The 18,563-nt window shown below is 38.2% G+C and overlaps 1 protein-coding gene across 1 annotated transcript in view; it reads right to left on the minus strand.

Annotated features, from left to right (window-relative positions):
• The window catches only part of plxna2 (plexin A2), a 246,623-nt gene that overhangs the window by 188,061 nt on the left and 39,999 nt on the right, over positions 1-18,563 (minus strand). The window contains exon 3 of the mRNA XM_065285403.2: positions 16,209-16,391. Within this exon, the coding sequence (XP_065141475.1) occupies positions 16,209-16,391 (183 nt within the window). The remainder of the gene's footprint in view (positions 1-16,208; positions 16,392-18,563) is intronic.

Raw genomic sequence — 18,563 nt, forward strand, 5'->3', positions numbered from 1 at the left:
TGTACCCTTCCCCCTTCGTGTACTCATTCCATATATTTGATACTTTTATGGTAAGGTGGGTTATAATTTTATGTAAGAAGCTCTTGTAACTCAGTTTCAGTTCCACAGATCAATACATCAACGCCACTGAAAGGAATTTCTATGAATCCCAAAAGCTTTCCGTACTTTGTGAGCTGGGTATCGATATGCTGATGACTCGCTACGCTATGCTAATGCTCTAGGCTTTGAGAAAACCACAGCGAACAACCAACATTACAGTCCGCTAATACAAAATGGATGTTTCTGTGTCATTACAGAGGTTTTCCTTTTCTAAACACACTTGAAGTAGGTCCCACAAGACATCTGTTAGCAATAAAAGTTCTGTGTAATTCTGGTCTCCATTTGTGTTCAATCTTTGGGATGACTCGGAGATGAAAACGCAGAACTTGGTCAGATGTGGTTTACCAGCCCTTATGATACGCTGTCAAATGTTAGTGGAAACAGACGGACAATTTGCTAGTTCACACGATGAATTCAGACCTCCAGATCAGAAGAAATACGAACCGGATTACGGCTTTTCTGACACTTTGTGTACAACTAAACAACATGTAGAGGTGTCGAAATATTTGCCGCAGGGCAATGTCAAATCGAAACAGACACAATCTACTAGTAGGAAGTTAGGTGATAACTAATTTTACAAAGACCTTTCAGCCGTCTGCCTGTGACATGTACAGTAAAGTCCAATGGTGACCTATGATGTAATCAGAATGACTGCAACCTTGTGTGTTGTTTAACAAGTACAACTGTAACACGAAGAATACATTTCTTGGTACCTAAACCACGTAAAAAGCCAGATTTTTTTCAGCCTGATCTCATGAAACAAAAACATATGACTATAATAAAAAACAATACAAAACCCCAACCCTTACCCCAACGTCACAGAGGCAAAGCAAATCGTTCAAAGATGTACAAATGTGGTCATACGAATTATGAAAAAATCTGCCAATGGGGCTAGCAAATTTTTCTTGAATTTTTCTTGAATTTAGATTTTTTTTTGCTTACCCTATTGGCAGATTTTTTTGCTTGTTTTAAGCACAAAATCACTTACATTTTATGTTTTTGGACTTATTTTGTGAGTTGTTTTGCTCATCAAAAAAAGCATCTTGATTTAAGAATTTTTTGATATTTGTACTGAAAACAAGACAAAAATACTAAGAATTTTTTTCTTGAAAATCATTTTTTGCAGTGCAAAAGCTGCAAACAGTTTTTGCAAGTTCCCGCAATTTTGACAAGTTCCCGCAATTTCATTGCATCAAATTGCATAAATATCCAGCATATTCCATCGCATTTTTTAAGAAAACGTGCCGCAAGATCAAGGATTTTTGCCCACAACAATCACAAAAAAACTGCGTTTTTCTGGAAGGACTGGATAGGAAAGTGTCCATTGAATAAAACACAAATAAAAATCTAGATTTAAGTAGTACTGTAGGTCGTCTGGATAATTTTCACTTACGTTTTTTTCCATTATGGGTAATGTCAGCCCAAAAAAACATAATAATATAATCACTTCAAAAATCCACATCTAAATATACATATTATAGTCAAATTTTGCATATTGTTTTTGTTTTAATGCTCCGTAATTCTAACTTGGACACCACTTACTAATGACAGAATGCAAAAAAGCAGAAATTATGTTTAATAAAAAGTGCAAAAAAGGCCCAAAATAAAGTCTTGAGCACAAGCTTTTCTACTGTTCTATAAACGTTTTCTCACGCATGTGCGGTGATGCGATTACGTGTCTGAGCTGAACTTAACTTCCGGTCTCTGTTTGTTTATTGGTCTGACTAGTGACTAAACTGAACTCTGAAACAAATACCTTGTCGAAATAACAAATGTTTTGGTTTCCTAAAGACGAGGGGAGACGGCGATCAAGGATCACTGCTATGTAAAGGTAGGTTTGGCAGCCGATCTGTAGTAGAGATTGTATACATTATATAGTACACATTTTACACAGTAATGTTAGCTCAGTGTATTTTTGATATGCTTAAATTTTTGACAGCCATCATTTGAACCAAGGTAATCTTCTTGTTGTTTATGTTGCTTGTTATCAGAAATTAACTACTACAGTATTAAAGGACTCTGTTGTTATTGATTTGTTGCAGAGTTAACCGGAAGTTACATTTGTTCCACTAAAGTAGTTTGTTTATGTTGTTGCTACTGAAACCGTATATAAACGGTAACAAACAGCGCTAATAACAGACTGCATCTTGAGTTCATTTAAGAGGGAAATAAACAGCGAGAGTCATAGTCTCCGGTGACCACTAACTCTTATCGCAAGGTTAATTCATCCCCCTCATGACGTTAAGACCAATTACAGAAGGCAGTCGACAGGGTAATGTACCATGCTCTTGAAAAATGATATGAATGAAATTAAAATAACACGAGGAGGGAAAAGTTTATTAGGAGGCGTTTAATATAGTCAAAGGGTTGGAATACAGAGATGCGACGCAAGTGAGCAGAACATGGGGTCGTAAGAGGTGGCAGATATTAACATCGACTACATAATTATATCTCCTGACAACACCTGATGCCAAAAAAACTAAACAGTGGCGATTTTTAGAACAGCATAAAGCATACAGTTCTTTTTCTTTGCAGAATATTGTGAAAAGTATAAATATTTACTTTTGAAGATTTTACTTTTTTTGTTGAAAAATTTTTTAGTATTTGTCTTGTTTTCAGTAAAAATATAAAAAAATTCTTCAACTAAGATGCTTTTTCCTGATGAGCAAAATACCCAAGAAAATAAGTCAAGTTTTTAGACCAAAAATATCAAATTTAAGTGATTTTGTGCATAAAACAAGCTAAAAATCTGCCAATGGGGTAAGCTAATTTTTCTTGATTTTTTTGTAATTTAGTGTTTTAGAAAAATGTTCAAGATTTTTTTGCTTACCCCATTGGCAGATTTTTTTGCTTGTTTTATGCACAAAATAACTTAAATTTGATATTTTTGGTCTAAAAACTAGACTTACTTTCTTGGGTCATTTTGCTCATCAAGAAAAATCGTCTTAATTTAAGAATTTTTTGATATTTTTACTGAAAACAAGACAAAAATACTAAAACATTTTTTTCTTGAAAATCTTTTTTTGCAGTGTACTTAGTATTTTTGTCTTCTTTTAAGTACAAATATCAAAATGCTAGTCTAGTTTTTAGACAAAAAATATCTAATTTAAGTGCATGTGTGCATAAAATAATGGGTAAAATATGCCAATGGAGTACGAAAAAATTCTTGAACTTATTTTCTTAAACACTTAATTCAAGAAAAATTCTAGAAAACTTTCTTATACCATCAGCAGATTTTTTCGCTTGTGTTAAGCACAAATTTGTTTAAATTTGATATATTTTGTCTAAAAATTTTCTAAGGTCATTAGAAAATGCATCTTGATTTAAAAAATGATATTTGTACTAAAACAAGACAAAAAATATCAAGTAAGAAAGTCAGTTGTTTTGCTTGCTTTTAAACAACATTAAAATTATAAAATCATTGGGCAGAATACAATGTGTACTCCACGGTCAGGGTTTTAAAAAAATTAACAACCGCTTACCAGACGCAAGTAAAAATTGCCTTTGGCAAGCAAATAAATTGCTGAAGTCCCAACTGCATTAGGAACCAGAATGTAACATGGTTAAAATCAAAATGTAAAAATTTATATTGTAACCAATTTATCTCCAGTACATTTGTTCAAAAACACGCTTATTCAATGTAAAAAAAGCTGATTTTGAACCCTGAATACAGTATTGTATCGGCATAAGCAATGTGTGTGTGGGTGTGTGTCTCAGAGCAAGTGTCAAGAGAGATTTTCTCTAGTTTGCTTCTTTAAAAGCAAAGTATAGAAATATGGTTTAAAAATGAATTTAAAGAAGCGAGTAAAAGTGCGAACAGGCAGACAAAGAACAGAGAGAGTACAAAAGAGTGATAATACACACAGAGAAAAAGCCACATCTCACAAACTAAAGAGCGAGCAAAGGAGACGAGCAACAAAAAACTCAAGACATCTATAAAGCGAGAGAGAGAGAGAGAGAGAGAGGGAGAGAGAGAGAGAGAGAGAGAGAGAGAGAGAGAGAGAGAGAGGAGAGAGAGAGAGAGAGAGAGAGAGAGAGAGAGAGAGAGAGAGAGAGAGAGAGATTGTGGTTGGGGGCCATTGGTAATATAACTGACTTCCAGGACAGAAAGTGACTGAGACAGAGAAGTGAGACAGGGACATAAAGAGAGGAAGAGAAAACACTGCCACTGTTAAAAATAGGGTCCTTTAAATTATTATATGCAAATTTGAACATGAACCATCCATCATTGTAAGAATGACCTATCTAGATAAAGTGTACAGTAAGATTGCTCAAGACGCGTTAAATAGTTGGTAGAATGAGTGTAAATTGTTTCATTTACTTTGAAACTTTACAAGGGTAACAATCAGTTCATTGATTCTTTTAGGAACAAAACTAATTCAGCATAGTTGATCTAAACATCAGTTTTTACAGTGAAGGACAAAGCCCACGCAAGCACAAAAAAGAAGACAGCTGGCCAATTCTCAGCTCACACACAAACACGACTCGGACACGACTGTCTGCGGACAGAAAGCCGAATGAAGACCCTGCCAAGAAGATAAGTAGAAGAGGTCTGTGTGTATGTGCGTTTGATGAGTGAATGGAACAGCAGGGTTCTTCTATCATTCAACCTTTACTAAACTTGGCTCTTTAGCCGGTCTTGAGTTGTGAGTCAGCCCAGAAAAGCTTGAGATCCTCTTAAGAAACTGTAACGCCTGATCTGAATAGCTGAATGAAAGTCTCTTGCTCTTTTTGTCTCGGTTGCTTCACTTGGTTTAGCACAAAGCTAATCGGGTCAATCAGGGGTCACCGAAATGAAGGCTAAAAGCACAACACGTTTAACGTTCCTATCCATTACCTCACATTAGAATTTTCGAATATATGCTAATATACATTTTAAGAAAAATATGATATGAAAGAAAACATCCCCCATACCATTACACCACCACCACCAGCCTGCACAGTGGTAACAAGGCATGATGGATCCATGTTCTCATTCTGTTTACACCAAATTCTGACTCTACCATCTGAATGTCTCAACAGAAATCGAAACTCATCAGACCAGGCAACATTTTTCCAGTCATTAACTGTCCAATTTTGGTAAGCTCGTGCAAATTCTAGCCTCTTTTTCCTATTTGTAGTGGAGATGAGCTCTTGTAGCCCATCCGTCTCAAGGTTGTGCGTGTTGTGGCTTCACAAATGCTTTGCAGCATACCTCGGTTGTAATGAGTGGTTATTTCAGTCAAAGTTGCTCTTCTATCAGCTTAAATCAGTCGGCCCATTCTCCTCTGACGTCTAGCATCAACAAGGCCTTTTTACCCACAGGACTTCCGCATACTTGATGTTTTTCCCTTTTCATACCATTCTTTGTAAACCATAGAAATGGTTGTCGGTGAAAATCCCAGTAACTGAGCAGATTGTGAAATACTCAGGGACCAACAACCATGCCACGCTCAAAATTGCTTAAATCACCTTTCTTTCCCATTCTGACATTCAGTTTGGAGTTTAGGAGATTGTCTTGACCAGGACCACACCCCTAAATGCATTGAAGCAACTGCCATGTCATTGGTTGATTAGATAATTGCATTAATGAGAAATTGAACAGGTGTTCCTAATAATCCTTTAGGTGAGTGTATATGATACCAATATTGGCTGCCTATAAAAGGCTAAAGCGGGCAAGAAAAATCTCCATTAATGTTTTAAAGGTATTAATGTTTTCTCAAGTATCTTTTGTGCTTGACCTGTGCCCAGTTGCCCTATTTCTTTGGGAAAAAACAACACGAGACAATCAATATGCTCTCACATGCCCTAAATTCAACATCCAATCAAAGTCCTCCACTACAGACGGGAGGCAAATTGAAGTTGAATTGCCCAGTGTACAGAAAAATGATTAACAAGATGTTCGCAAGGTGTCACTGAGGAGCAATACCACACGCAATCACATCAGACAATAATGATTACTGCAACCCCCCCATCGGACCATCAAGACAGACGGACTGATAATAAAAACTTTGACATCTGTGAAGTTATAGACAGTGAGACAGACAGAGATGCACATAGCGAGAGATAAAGAGGAAAAAACTTATTTATGAAGCAAGTGAAGATTAATTGAAGCAAAACATTCGATTTACAGACAGATTGATGCTAAATCAACATGAAATTGAAGACAGAGCCGGAATTTGTACTTGATGATTGAAAAGCATGTTGCTGTTTTGCACATTTGAGCTTGATGTAATTGAAAATTTCTTACAGGCCGGAAACACAATTTTAACAAGTACATCTGGTGACTGTTTCTGACACCGCACTGTTTTGTCCTTTATGAAAAAACACTCCGGAGCCAGAAATCAGGGGTATTAACACAACACACTGAATGTGAAATTAAAAAAGAAATGCTTGGCTTTTACAGAAAACCCTCGATCCAAGTAATTATAAAACAGCAGGCAAAATGCAAGAAAATGCCACCGGTACAAAAACCGATGTGCCAGATGCCCCTGCGACCTTGAAAAAAACTAAACAAATTAACACATAACTGCTAGGCAAGTTTTGCTTGGCGGGCAGAACTCTTGAGAGTGTTTCTGTCGCTGACAGTCTGTTTCTAAACGACTCATTAAGTTTCCGACTCACAAGCTAAAGTAAAAATCATCTCTGCCTATCAAAGGAGAAAGCAGCGCAGACATCTGGAGGGAAAACAAAAGACGGAGAGATCTGTGAATTTAAAAATGTATGCGGCGACGTCTCGGCGTGCATATGATACAGTGCTCTGTGAACTGTCTAAGAAAAACCCATTAGGGACAGATGTGCTTTTACTCAGAAGTTATGATAAAGCAGAGCTTTGTGCAGTGTATAGTAAATGCGGTCCAATAGACATGATAATGCACATTATGCAAGTAATAAAAAAACAATAAGTAAAATATCTCATTTTACCTTGAATACTTACTTGTACTTAAAATATTTAATAACTCAAAATTACTGCAAATTAATTTTACAAATAATAATTTGAAGGCTACCACTGAACTGTTTGGGGCTGTAAAATATTTAGAAATTATCGAGATATATAAAAATTTTTGTGAATTATGCAAGTTGCATTTTGTGGGTGTCAATATCTTTTTCTGTGGATGCTCGGCAAAACGTCTTTTTTGCTATTTTTTGTTATTTTGTTATTTTTTGTCATTTTTTGTTGGTTGCTTTGCCACAGCAAACGCTAGAGGAGCCCCAAGCGCTTTGGAAAGAAAGAGGAAACGGTTGTGTGAAGCGCTCCTTATTCAGCTTATTAACTCACGATATCCACCAATTTTTCGGTTTCCGAAATTTCAAAAGCATTTTTTTTTTATTAATTGAGCATCATTTGGTGTTTTTTGGTTGATCAATCCTATGTTGCATTTTATTTTACAAACTTAAAGGGACATTCCACTTTTTTTGAAAATATGCTAATTTTCCAGCTCTCCAAGAGTTAAACATATGATTTTTACTATTTTGGAATTCATTCAGCCGATCTCCGGGTCTGGCGGTACCACTTTTAGCATAGCTTAGCATAGTCCATTGAATCTGATTAGACCATTAGAAACTATACTCTTATTCTGGCGTAATAATCAAGGACTTTGCTGCCTTAACATGGCTGCAGCAGGCGCAATGATATTACGCAGTGTCCGAAAATAGTCCCCTTGGTAATTTTCAATAGCAGGGGACTATTTTTGGGATATTATCATTGGTCTTAGTACACGGTTTAACTACAGAAAAGTCAAACTTTAAATAGAAAAAATATCAAAACTCTTTGGCTATTTTTGAGCACGATGCTAATGGTCTAATCAGATTCAATGGGTTATGCTAAGCTATGCTAAAAGTGGTACCGCCAGACTGGTTCAGATCAGCTGAATGGATTCCAAAACGGTAAAAATCAAATGTTTAACTCTAGGGGAGCTGGAAAATGAGCATGTGAGCAAGTGGAATGTCCCTTTAAAGCACAATTGTTTTGCATAACGTATATCGCATTATTTAGCAAGTTATTAAAAAACACATTTTGCTTCAATGTTTACATTTATAGTAACAATCTATAATTCTGCTAATATAATCTATTGTAAGTGTTTGTAAAAAATTTTTTTTAATTTTACTTTTGAAATTTTAGTATCGTAAAAATCACAGACAAAGCACATCCCAAACACAGCTCATTACACTCCAAATGCAAAGGACACTGTGGTACAATCAGGAAGCTATGAACTGGTAAAGCGAAACGTGAAAGCCAACCCAGCTGTTTCCGAGCTCATTAAAGCCTAGCAGACTTCAGCATCCCGCTCTCGGCACTGAGAAGCAATCTTCAATCATGACAAACTAAAGGTGTTTTGGGGATGAGATCAAGGCTAAACTAACTAACTGACCCAGCTGCAAGCTAGACCGTTTAAACCGTCCGCCCTTTCATGTCCTGCAGTCGCCTGCAGAACACCACTGTGTCTCTGCAGCAGTCCCAAAAACATTCACCATGTCACCGAGACGATGTCAGCGTCGGGAGAGTGGGACCACTGCCCAGAAACTCACTTAACCAGTTCAATGAAACATTTGTCCAATTAGGACCTCAGTCCCTTGCCAGAAGGAAGCCACCTGAACCCGTCTTTCCCGTCCTGCACTATCCAAACCAAATGCTGATTATGCAACAAAGCGAATGCCTGGTTTAGTGGTTGAGAAACACCAACTGAGGACAAAACGCCAACTGAGGACGCTGCCTCTTTGGGGATCTTATACGGATGGATTTACCATGTAGGTCATGCAAACCACTCATCATCCGAGTACTCATTATACTACCAATTAGAAATGAAAAAGATTTCTTATGGGGCCGTTTATAATTAGCCCAGGTGCTCTTTTCAATTGACTTTATTCGTAAACCTTAGTCACACCATTTTCGGCTGTCCCACACTTCACTTTGCCGGCACTGTAATTGGATTAATGTAGTTCAGATCGTGTGACCATCTCAAATCAGCACTAATCTGTCTGTGGGATAACTTTAAAGATCTAATTTTAGCATGCGGTCTTTTCCTCACCAACAATATCAAAGAGTAATGAATTCTCCAGGGACTGATAACTCCTAACAGGAAGACCTCCACTCTCTCCTGAGATTTACACTTAAAGCACAATATCAACCTAAACTTCACAGCCTATAATTAATCTGACGTAATGCTTTGCCAATGTTTTTCAAAAGCAAACACGGCCGACTGCATACCTTCTTTTATTTTGTTTCTGTAAGTGGTGTTAAGCGTTATAAAAAGTAATGGGTTTGATTCCTAGCGAACACACATACTGATAAAACGTCGTTTTGGATAAAAGTAGTAAAACATTTTCTTTACAAATGTTATATGTAAGGTATAATGGACGATGGAACGTTGAATTATTCGAAAATAATGCACATCTAATTATTCAATTATTCAAAATTAGTCAATTATGCCGCTTATACCACGGTTACCACAGACTGGTAGTTATTTTAAGACATTTGACTGGTGTGCGTTTATCAAAAAATAATGCTTACCCGTGGAACATTTCTTAACCAATCAGAATAAAGCATTGGCAGCTTTGTGGTATAAATACATACATATATGATATGATATAATATATAATACAACATAAATACTATAAAACTGCATGATTTTCCTCTAAATTTAAATGCTACTTTTTTCAGGTGTTGTTGCTAAATTCTTGCTCTAGCTATCACAAGACTGTGCAACTTAAGGGGCTTTTCTATCGGCGTGCCAAACCTCTCTCATTGTGTATCCGTTCTATTCCGGGCCAATCCGACAGTAAAAATCATCCCGCTCATAGTAGCATCCTTTGTAATGTACAGGAATATAAACGGGTCAGTCGTTGCCTTGGTAACGCAATAGATGTAATGTAAAATAGTGAGCGCGTAATGGAGGATGATTTTTAATTTTTTGTTTTTAGGACTACTTTATACTTGATCTGCGTTTACTGCATTACCAACTAGAAAGAGAACCTTGTAGCCAGGCAACAGACGATTGACCAATCCTGAGCGGTGATGTCACTAAATGCATTCTATCAGCACAATAAGAATTCCGGGACAAGAACGATTATTGTGCTGTGCCAAAGCAGGCTCAAGTGGAAACTTAACTGTAACTTTTCCTTACTCAGTCCCTCCAGAAAAACAAGATTTTGTGGTCGCATGATTCAACGCAGAATCAACCAAAGTCCTCATATTTATGCGGGGGGCGAATTTGTTAAATACGCCGCACTTTTGCAGCATAAATTGCAGATTTCTGTGCACAAAATATGCTGGGCCTGCATGATTTCATAATCCCCGCATTTTCGTAGCAAAAATCACATATATCTTAGCAGGAAGTTAAACATTTTTGCATTTACTTCACACAAGCGCAGCCATGTCCCCTGTTGCCATGGGAACTTTATGAAGTGACGTGATTATGTGACGTGAACATCATTGAAAAGCTATTATAGATTTATAGTTAACATATGGTAACCTAAGCTCAGTGTTGTTTTTAAATCGCTTTATATATGAACTAAGGTAATCTACTTGTTGTTTATTTTGCTTGTTATAAGAAATAATCTACTCTTGTTGCAGAGTTTACCGGAAGTTACGTTTGTTTCATGAAAGCGGTTTGTTTATGTTGTTACTGCTGAAACCGTCTATGGCATTTTTCCACCATCGGGTAAAACCGTTCTAAGTACAGTTAGCAATCCTTCCAGAAAAATTCAGTTTTTTTGCGATTGTTGCGGGCAAAAATCCTTAATATTGCGGAACGTTTAAAAAAAAATGCAATGGAATATGTAGGATATTTATGCAATAAAAATTTCACAAATTGCAGGAACTTTTCATTGCATAAATATCCTACATATTCCATTGCATTTTTTTAAACGTTCCGCAATATTAAGGATTTTTGCCTGCAACAACCGCAAAAAACTTGGCATTTTTCTGGAAGGACTGCTTACTGTTCTTAGTAGGCATGTAAACCGATGACCGTTTGACCGATGGTTGACCGTATCAAAGTTAACCGGTCAAAGTTGTCGGTTAAAAAAAGGGATCTGTAAATTAGGCTATTATAGACAGTGGACTAAACGCTACTACAGTTAGTCATCTCTTTCTTTCCAAGATCTTTTTGTGTGAAGTGAACAAATCCCTCACACTCAGTTTTTCATAACTGGTCTGTTTGTACTTTATAAACCAATAAAAAAAACATTTGGCGCGCAAGGTCACTGCGTTTGGTTTCGCATGCTCACAAGGTTTGCGAAAAGTAAATGCTACAGGCTATTTTTTATAAATTCCTTTATTCGAATAATACAGTAAATAAAATACAGCAATAAAATAATTAAAATTAAAGTCTCTCCTGGTTGTGTTCCAAATTATTAACATTTATGTCTTTTAGGCTAACAGTAAAGTGCAGATTAAGTTTTGTTTCTGTAAATCCTCAGAAATGATTTTTACCACTTTATTAAGCTTTGCTTTGTAGAAAGCATTTCTTTAAAGTGAATTTCGTTTTGTATAAATTGTATCTTAATTTTAATTAATGTTTCATCAACCAAATGCATGTATTTAATAAATAAAAAGCAAATATAGCAGAGTATATAATTACCAGTCTGTGCATGAAGGCACCGGCACGCCGCGTTCACTTGCATTGCATTGTTAATTAGAACGCACCTCGTCATAAATAAATAAAACTCAGCGTAGACCTATATGCCTCATACATTAGCATTAAATATCTTTGCTGCATTTGTTCTAGAACAAACACAGTGCGAGACCTGCATGGCCGGTGCGTCTTTTACACATTCTGAAGGTGCCCGTTTAATCCATTGGTTTTATCGTGTTGCAGTCTATTAGGCAACATTCCGCATAAGATGGGTTTAGATTTGGAAATACATTACATCTATATTTCAGTGGTAACAGAAAAGGTGATGATGATCATCCTATGTCTTTATTATTACTACCCCAAACTAAAGCGCAGTCTCTTCTGAGCTGTCATTTTATTAAATGAGCCGCGGCAATTTTCAAATGAGCTTCACAAACGGCTTTATTTTCAAGTTCAACGCGATCACCTAGTACCTTAACTATTTCGAAACTAAGCACGGCGCCGCGTTTGCGGGACTTATGTTTCGCGCTGTAGGGGATTTAAAAAGTGTTGTGAGGTCTGTGTGTGTGTGTGTGAGCCGGAGGCAGAGCGCAGAGAGATGCGAGTTGCGAAATTGCAGGCGAGGCTCGAAATGGCTGTTATTTTAAATAGCATAGCATATTTTAAACAAATAGGCCTATCGGTTAACCGGTTTCAACCGGCTAATGAGGCTCGGTGGCCGGTCAAGAAAATTTTTCGTTTTCGCCATCCCTAGTTCTTAGAATGGTTTTACCCGATGGTGCAAAAATGCCATAGACGGTTTCAGCAGTAACAACATAAAAAAACGGCTTTCGTGAAACAAACGTAACTTCCTGTAAACTCTGCAACAAGAGTAGATTATTTCTTATAACAAGCAAAATAAATAACAAGTAGATTACCTTAGTTCATATATCATAGCTAAAGCAATTTAAAAACAACACTGAGCTAAGGTTACAATATAATGTATACAATGTTAACTATAAATCGTCTGACAAACCTCCCTTTGCATAGCGGTGATCTATAATTTGTCTCCGCTCGACTTTAGGAAACCAAACATTTTTATTTTCGATGAGGTATTTGTTCCAGACTTCACTTCAGCCACTAATCAGACCATTAAACAAACAGAGAACGGAAGTAAAGTTCCACCCAGACGCGTAACCGCGACAACGCACATGCATCCGATGAAACCGTCTATAAGGTTGATTTCAAAATTTGTACATCCTTAGCTTAGCACAAATAACAATCATTCTGGTACAGACCCATTAGTCCTAATCCCTAAAAGGATGGCTGATTCACGTAAACATTTTATGAAACACAATGATGTAATGTCTAAAATTAGCTCTGTTGAACCTAACCTGATGGAATTTTCACACCAGTCGGGTTCTGCTTTCATTAATTCATTCAAAGGAATTTTTCTCAGCTCGTACATCCAGCCTGCAGGCCCCGCAGTGCTGGGAAGACACTGTCACTATCGGTCCAACTACAAAAGCCAATGCTACAGGACTGCCTGCTTCACCACAACCAAACCAGAATAGGGCTTCTGCTGGGAGCGAGGAAGACCATAGCAGGAGACTGAATGTGAAATGTGTGCACGTGTGTGTGTGACAGAGAAGGAGAGGGAGAGAGAAAAGAGAAAGTGGAAATAGAGAGTGGTGGGTTTGCTCTTTGGGAAAGGAGCCAATCCAATTACAGGCAGCAGTGCAAGCCCGGTTACTTCAGCTGAATTTCACATTTCATCAGTCTCTTCCTTTCTCTTGCCACCTCTCTCTCTTTCTCTCTCTCTCTCTCTCTCTCTCTCTCTCACATGCAGTTGAAAGGTAAGAACCGGCAGATCATACAGCCGACTATTCTTCAAAGCATGAGGCTCAACTGCTCGCCATTTATGGCAATATATCACTAGAGCATCAGATCCTGTCAATCTAAAATGCATACATTTTACTTACATATATTTCACTAAAGGAGGAATATCTGCAGAACAATTTTGACTGATGACAAAAATAATTCATTAAAAAAATGGAACTCATTAAATGGAAACTGACGCAAAGTATTGGTGCAGGTAAAACAACAATGTCTTCAAACTCACAAGCCAAAACCAAAAGATTGCTTCATTTGATATTGCCAAAAAAAATATTCAGTATATCACCCAGGCTTCGCTTGCACACAATAGCCAGATGCTCTGAACGTCACAGCCAGACTAAGACCTATCGACACACAACAAAAGCGACGTTCTTCCTGAGAAGAGACACTGCTTCCTGAGCTCTTCTGGCTGTGCACTGTCCAAGACAAACACTGTCTGGGGATGTGACAGTTCCCTAAGAATTCCCAGTCACACGAGGACTCATACACTAAGACTGTCTCGGCTTTTCCTCTGACACTGTTACGGTCTGTGCAGATGTGGTCGGATTTTCAAAGTCTATAGCAAAATTCCTTCCTAATTCTGCCGTTTCTGTGGCAACAAGCACAGTAGGTCTGGTGCATTGTTCAGTTTGGCCACTAGGGCGGCGATGTGTACTGACTGAGACGTAAGCATTTGTGTGCTACATAAGCTTAAAAAACGGCAATTGCACACACTCTCGGCTTGATTTAATTTGCCAACCGAGAATAAAAAACCGTTATACATTAATTAATAAGTTGCTAAAACATGAGGATTAGAGAGCGGACGCTTGCAATGCCACTTCTTGATTGCAACGCTGATTCAATTATAAATAAATTCATCAAGGCGCAAAATGCAATTTGCATGTTAGCCTGTTAAAGGCTTGAAACTATCGCTGGGTCTCACACTTTGACATTGTCCGCTTTCCCTGGTATCTTGAAAGGCAGCTGTCTTTGTGTTTTTGTAGGGGGTAGGTGAGAATGAGGACAAACCCAACGTTTGTACAGAGCAGGTCTGGAGATCTTTGCTGTCTCCTGCAGCTGCCGTGGGCTGAGGAAAGAGGAGGGCATGTCTGTTCCTGCTCGTCTAACAGGGCCTGTCCTGTCACTCAATGCTGTGATGCCCCAGGGGGTTCGAATCCCAAAGCAGCTGACAGACCCTTTGTCATCTTCATAATTGTTTATTTTCACAGGTAGGCTTACCTCTCTCTACCACATTGAACCTGAGTATAAAGCAGGGCTGAACGGTATAGCGAAATTAATAAGCAATGGTTTGCAATAACTGAATGATTTTAATACTTCAAAAAAAGTTATGAATAATCACAGAGACTGGCAAGCAAACCTATGTTGGTTATATCATTTTCAATTTTAAACATTTTACCATGATTTCAATTAATTTAACAAATTCAAGGTGTTATCATATCACATACAGTATTATTTAGCAAAGTATTGTGCCTGAAAATAGTCCCCTGCCATTAAATTTACTAAGGGGACTATTTTCGGCTTCTGCGTAATATCATTGCGCCTGCTGCAGCCATGTTACAGCAGCAAAGTCCTTGATTATTACGCCAGAATGAGAGTATAGTTCCTATCCATATCTGCCTAGAAAATCACAACTTTTATTTACTGTCGGTCTTAGTACACGATGTGACTAATGAAGAGTCAAGTTTTAAATAGACAAAATATTGAAACTCTTTGGTTATTTTTAGCGCGATGGTCTAATCAGATTCAATGAATTATGCTAAGCTATGCTAAAAGTGGTACCGCCAGACCCGGCTGAATGGATTCAAAAAAGGTAAAAATCTAATGTTTAACTCTAGGGGAGCTGGTGTCCCTTAAAAGGTTGTTGCAGAGTGAGAATTCTTGTCAAATGTGCTAAAAAGGGGCCACGTTATCTCCATGGCCTTTATCTGAGATACAATTATCCATATAATAACCCTTTACCCTTTGGGAATATCTGGCTTATAATGCCATACTCTGTCTCTGTGACTCTGTGTCTACATTTTCACCTATGGTCTTACTGAGAAGACGTATAAAAATTAATAGACCACAGAAGGGGTCTATAAGCTTCTGTTTAAAGGGATAGTTCACCCAAAAATGAAAATTCTGTCATTATTTACTCACTCTTATGTTGTTAAAAACCAACATAAATCTCTTTGTTCTGATGAAACACAGATGAAGATATTTTGAAGAATGTTTGTAACCAAACTGTTAGTGGACCCCATTCACTTCCATAGTAGGAAAAACGAATGCTATAGAAGTAAATGGGGTCCACGAATGGTTTGGTTACAAAATATCTTCCTTTGTGTTCATCAGAACAAAGAAATTTATACAGGTTTGTAACAACATGAGGGTGAGTAAATAATGCCAGAATTTGCATTTTTGGGTGAACTATCCCTTGGCATGATGAAAAGAACTAGAAGAACTTCCCCAAAGGTTCTGAAATATTTAGGGGAGAGGTTCCTTAAACCTTCCATAGTTTTAAATAAGGACCTACAGAAGTCATCTTAAATAATAACCTAAAACATCTCAATGAAACATTTCCAGCTCTACAAACTTTAAACCTCCTCATAGTACACGTCATTCAAACCTGAAAATGAAAGTTAAACTCGCAACGTAAGATGCCAGCACAGCGGAAAAACAACACCTGTGTTTAATGCTCACCTTTTTTAGTCGACCACTCTTGGTGCCAACGAAAGCCACGCAGTAACCATTGTAGACGTAGGAGGTCACAGAGGTCATCCGATCCCTGCTCTCCGTATAGAGTGTGTGTCCGGTCACCAGCTGAGAGCCGCCAAGAGGCTGGTTGATGTCCAAACCGCAGAAGGAGTCATCAATAGGGACAGGCTACAGGAGGAGAAAGGTCAATGGTTAGTCAGCAGTTTGCTTCAATTATAAAAGTCAAGGTCACTCGGCTGTTCACACAAACACCAGCAGGAGAGTGAAAAGGATGATTTTAATACAGAAAAGCACTTTGTAAGCAAATCGCAATACATGATCCAATGCCAGCTGCTTGCTCTGTTGTGAATGAAGAGTACAAAATAGACTGGGAACACTAAAGGTCCATTGGCACACATTTTTGGTTCAAAAAGAGGGTTTAAATACAAACTCATTCACTTGGGGGCGGTTTCCCAGACCGGGATTAGACTAGTCCTAGACTTAAATAAGCATGGCATGGATTCCTTGCTCTAGATTACTTGCGGGATTTAACTTTGTGCCATGTAAATTTTTTTGCTTGCGTTGAATAGTTTGCTTGCGTTGAATATTTGAAACTTGTGCGAAGACGCGTTTTAGGCAAATATAACGTCTTTTCGTGGCAGTAGCCATGCTTGATTTGCATTATTTGCATTGCCCCAACCAAATTTATGTCTATTCGCGTCTCACTTTGTATGTAATATACTTGCGCAAATCATTGAATTCGCATTTGGTGTGTACGCCCCATTACAGTGCCTTAAATCTTTACATCAATACAATGAATACATGTGCTCCATGGATCGAACCTATAACCTTGTCGCTACTTCTATCCATTGAGCATAGCGAAGCTCAGGCATCCCATGATTTTTCGGCATCTGCGTGAGCGGTCTTACTGAAAAAGCAATGTTAGCAATGTCTTTTTGGCCTTACAGAGTTCCTACACCTTCTGAACCAGTTACAGTTGTATCACCATCAACCTCAGAATATACCTGACAGGCCAGAGAAAACTGACTCTGAGAAGATAACTGGACCACTGAGCGTGGTTCCCCTAGCCAGATGCTTGGCTTTCTGTTCAGCTAGGCAGACATGTTCTCGATCTGCTCTGGTGAATCCTGCCGGGCAGTGGACTGCCTCATTACCCTGTGCTATGAGAATAGTGTATCTCACCCCACCAGCTGGGGACAAGTGCACATTCACACACATATACACAACACACCAGCAGAAAACACCGAAATAGACAATACAGGAGCTAAAAATATAAACGCACTATATTATAAGTTAAATTATCTTGTCTAGGGCAACTGTAAAAAAGCATTTTTGTTTCACTCTGACACACAAAACTAAACTAAAGAGACTGTAAACATTTACAGTATATTGAGAGGATGTATGGTTCGTTTTTCATGTCACATGCAGGAGTAGGCCACTATCAATCCCTATCTCAGTTGGGGTGGCGAGTTATAACGCTCTGCGCCGTTTAGATTCAGGTCATCGGAGTTTGTGACTGACACTGGCCTCAAAGTGCCATGTAGAGTAAGAGAGATGAACACTCCAACTCCATGATGCTGAACGCAGCTCGCTCGTCCCCTACACTCCACAGCCCTGTAATAACATCCCAGCGAATACAGACTAGCGCTGTAAAACCTTTACAGCCTCCCGGCCCTTCATAAGCTGTGGGACAGCAATAAAGCAGGGATGTAAATGTCTTGTACTCGGCCGACCGTGTTCTTCCCCTTTTTTGTGCTTTCTTTTATTTTCAAATCTAAAAATAGCTGCAGGAACATGACCCGCATATTTTCAGATTTTTGTGTGGTCAAAAAGTCTTTTTTTGACCTTCTTCTTTAATAAAATATGTAAATGTTTGTACTATATCTGCATTTGTGATTAAAAAAGGAGTAGTGATCTAAATAATAAATACTATGTGACCCTGCCTGTCTGTGAAATTCAAGTTGAAGTCTTATGTGGCGTTCACACCAGCTGCAGAAGACGTGAATAGGCATCCTGCGGATGGCGTGTTCCGCTCGAATTGAGCATTGCCGCGAAGTAATGCGTGAGTTGAAAAATCGGAACTTTGCCGGAAAATCACGGGACGTTAACCAATCAGGAGCTTGCTCTAGTAGAGACATGATTACAGGGAGCTAAGGGAGTCGCAAAAGCCCCTCCAATAACGCAAATTTCCTTGTGAATGTCTCGAATGACTAGAATTTTACGCGCTGCTTTCATGCACGAATGTAGCGAGCAAACTCAAAATGTTTAAGCGTCCAACTATGTGTGAATAGTGCATTTTTGCAGCCTCTACCGCGGCTGGTGTGAATGCGGCATTATAAT

The sequence above is a fragment of the Paramisgurnus dabryanus genome, chromosome 21 (assembly GCF_030506205.2).
Source record: "Paramisgurnus dabryanus chromosome 21, PD_genome_1.1, whole genome shotgun sequence".
Lineage (NCBI taxonomy): Eukaryota > Metazoa > Chordata > Actinopteri > Cypriniformes > Cobitidae > Paramisgurnus > Paramisgurnus dabryanus.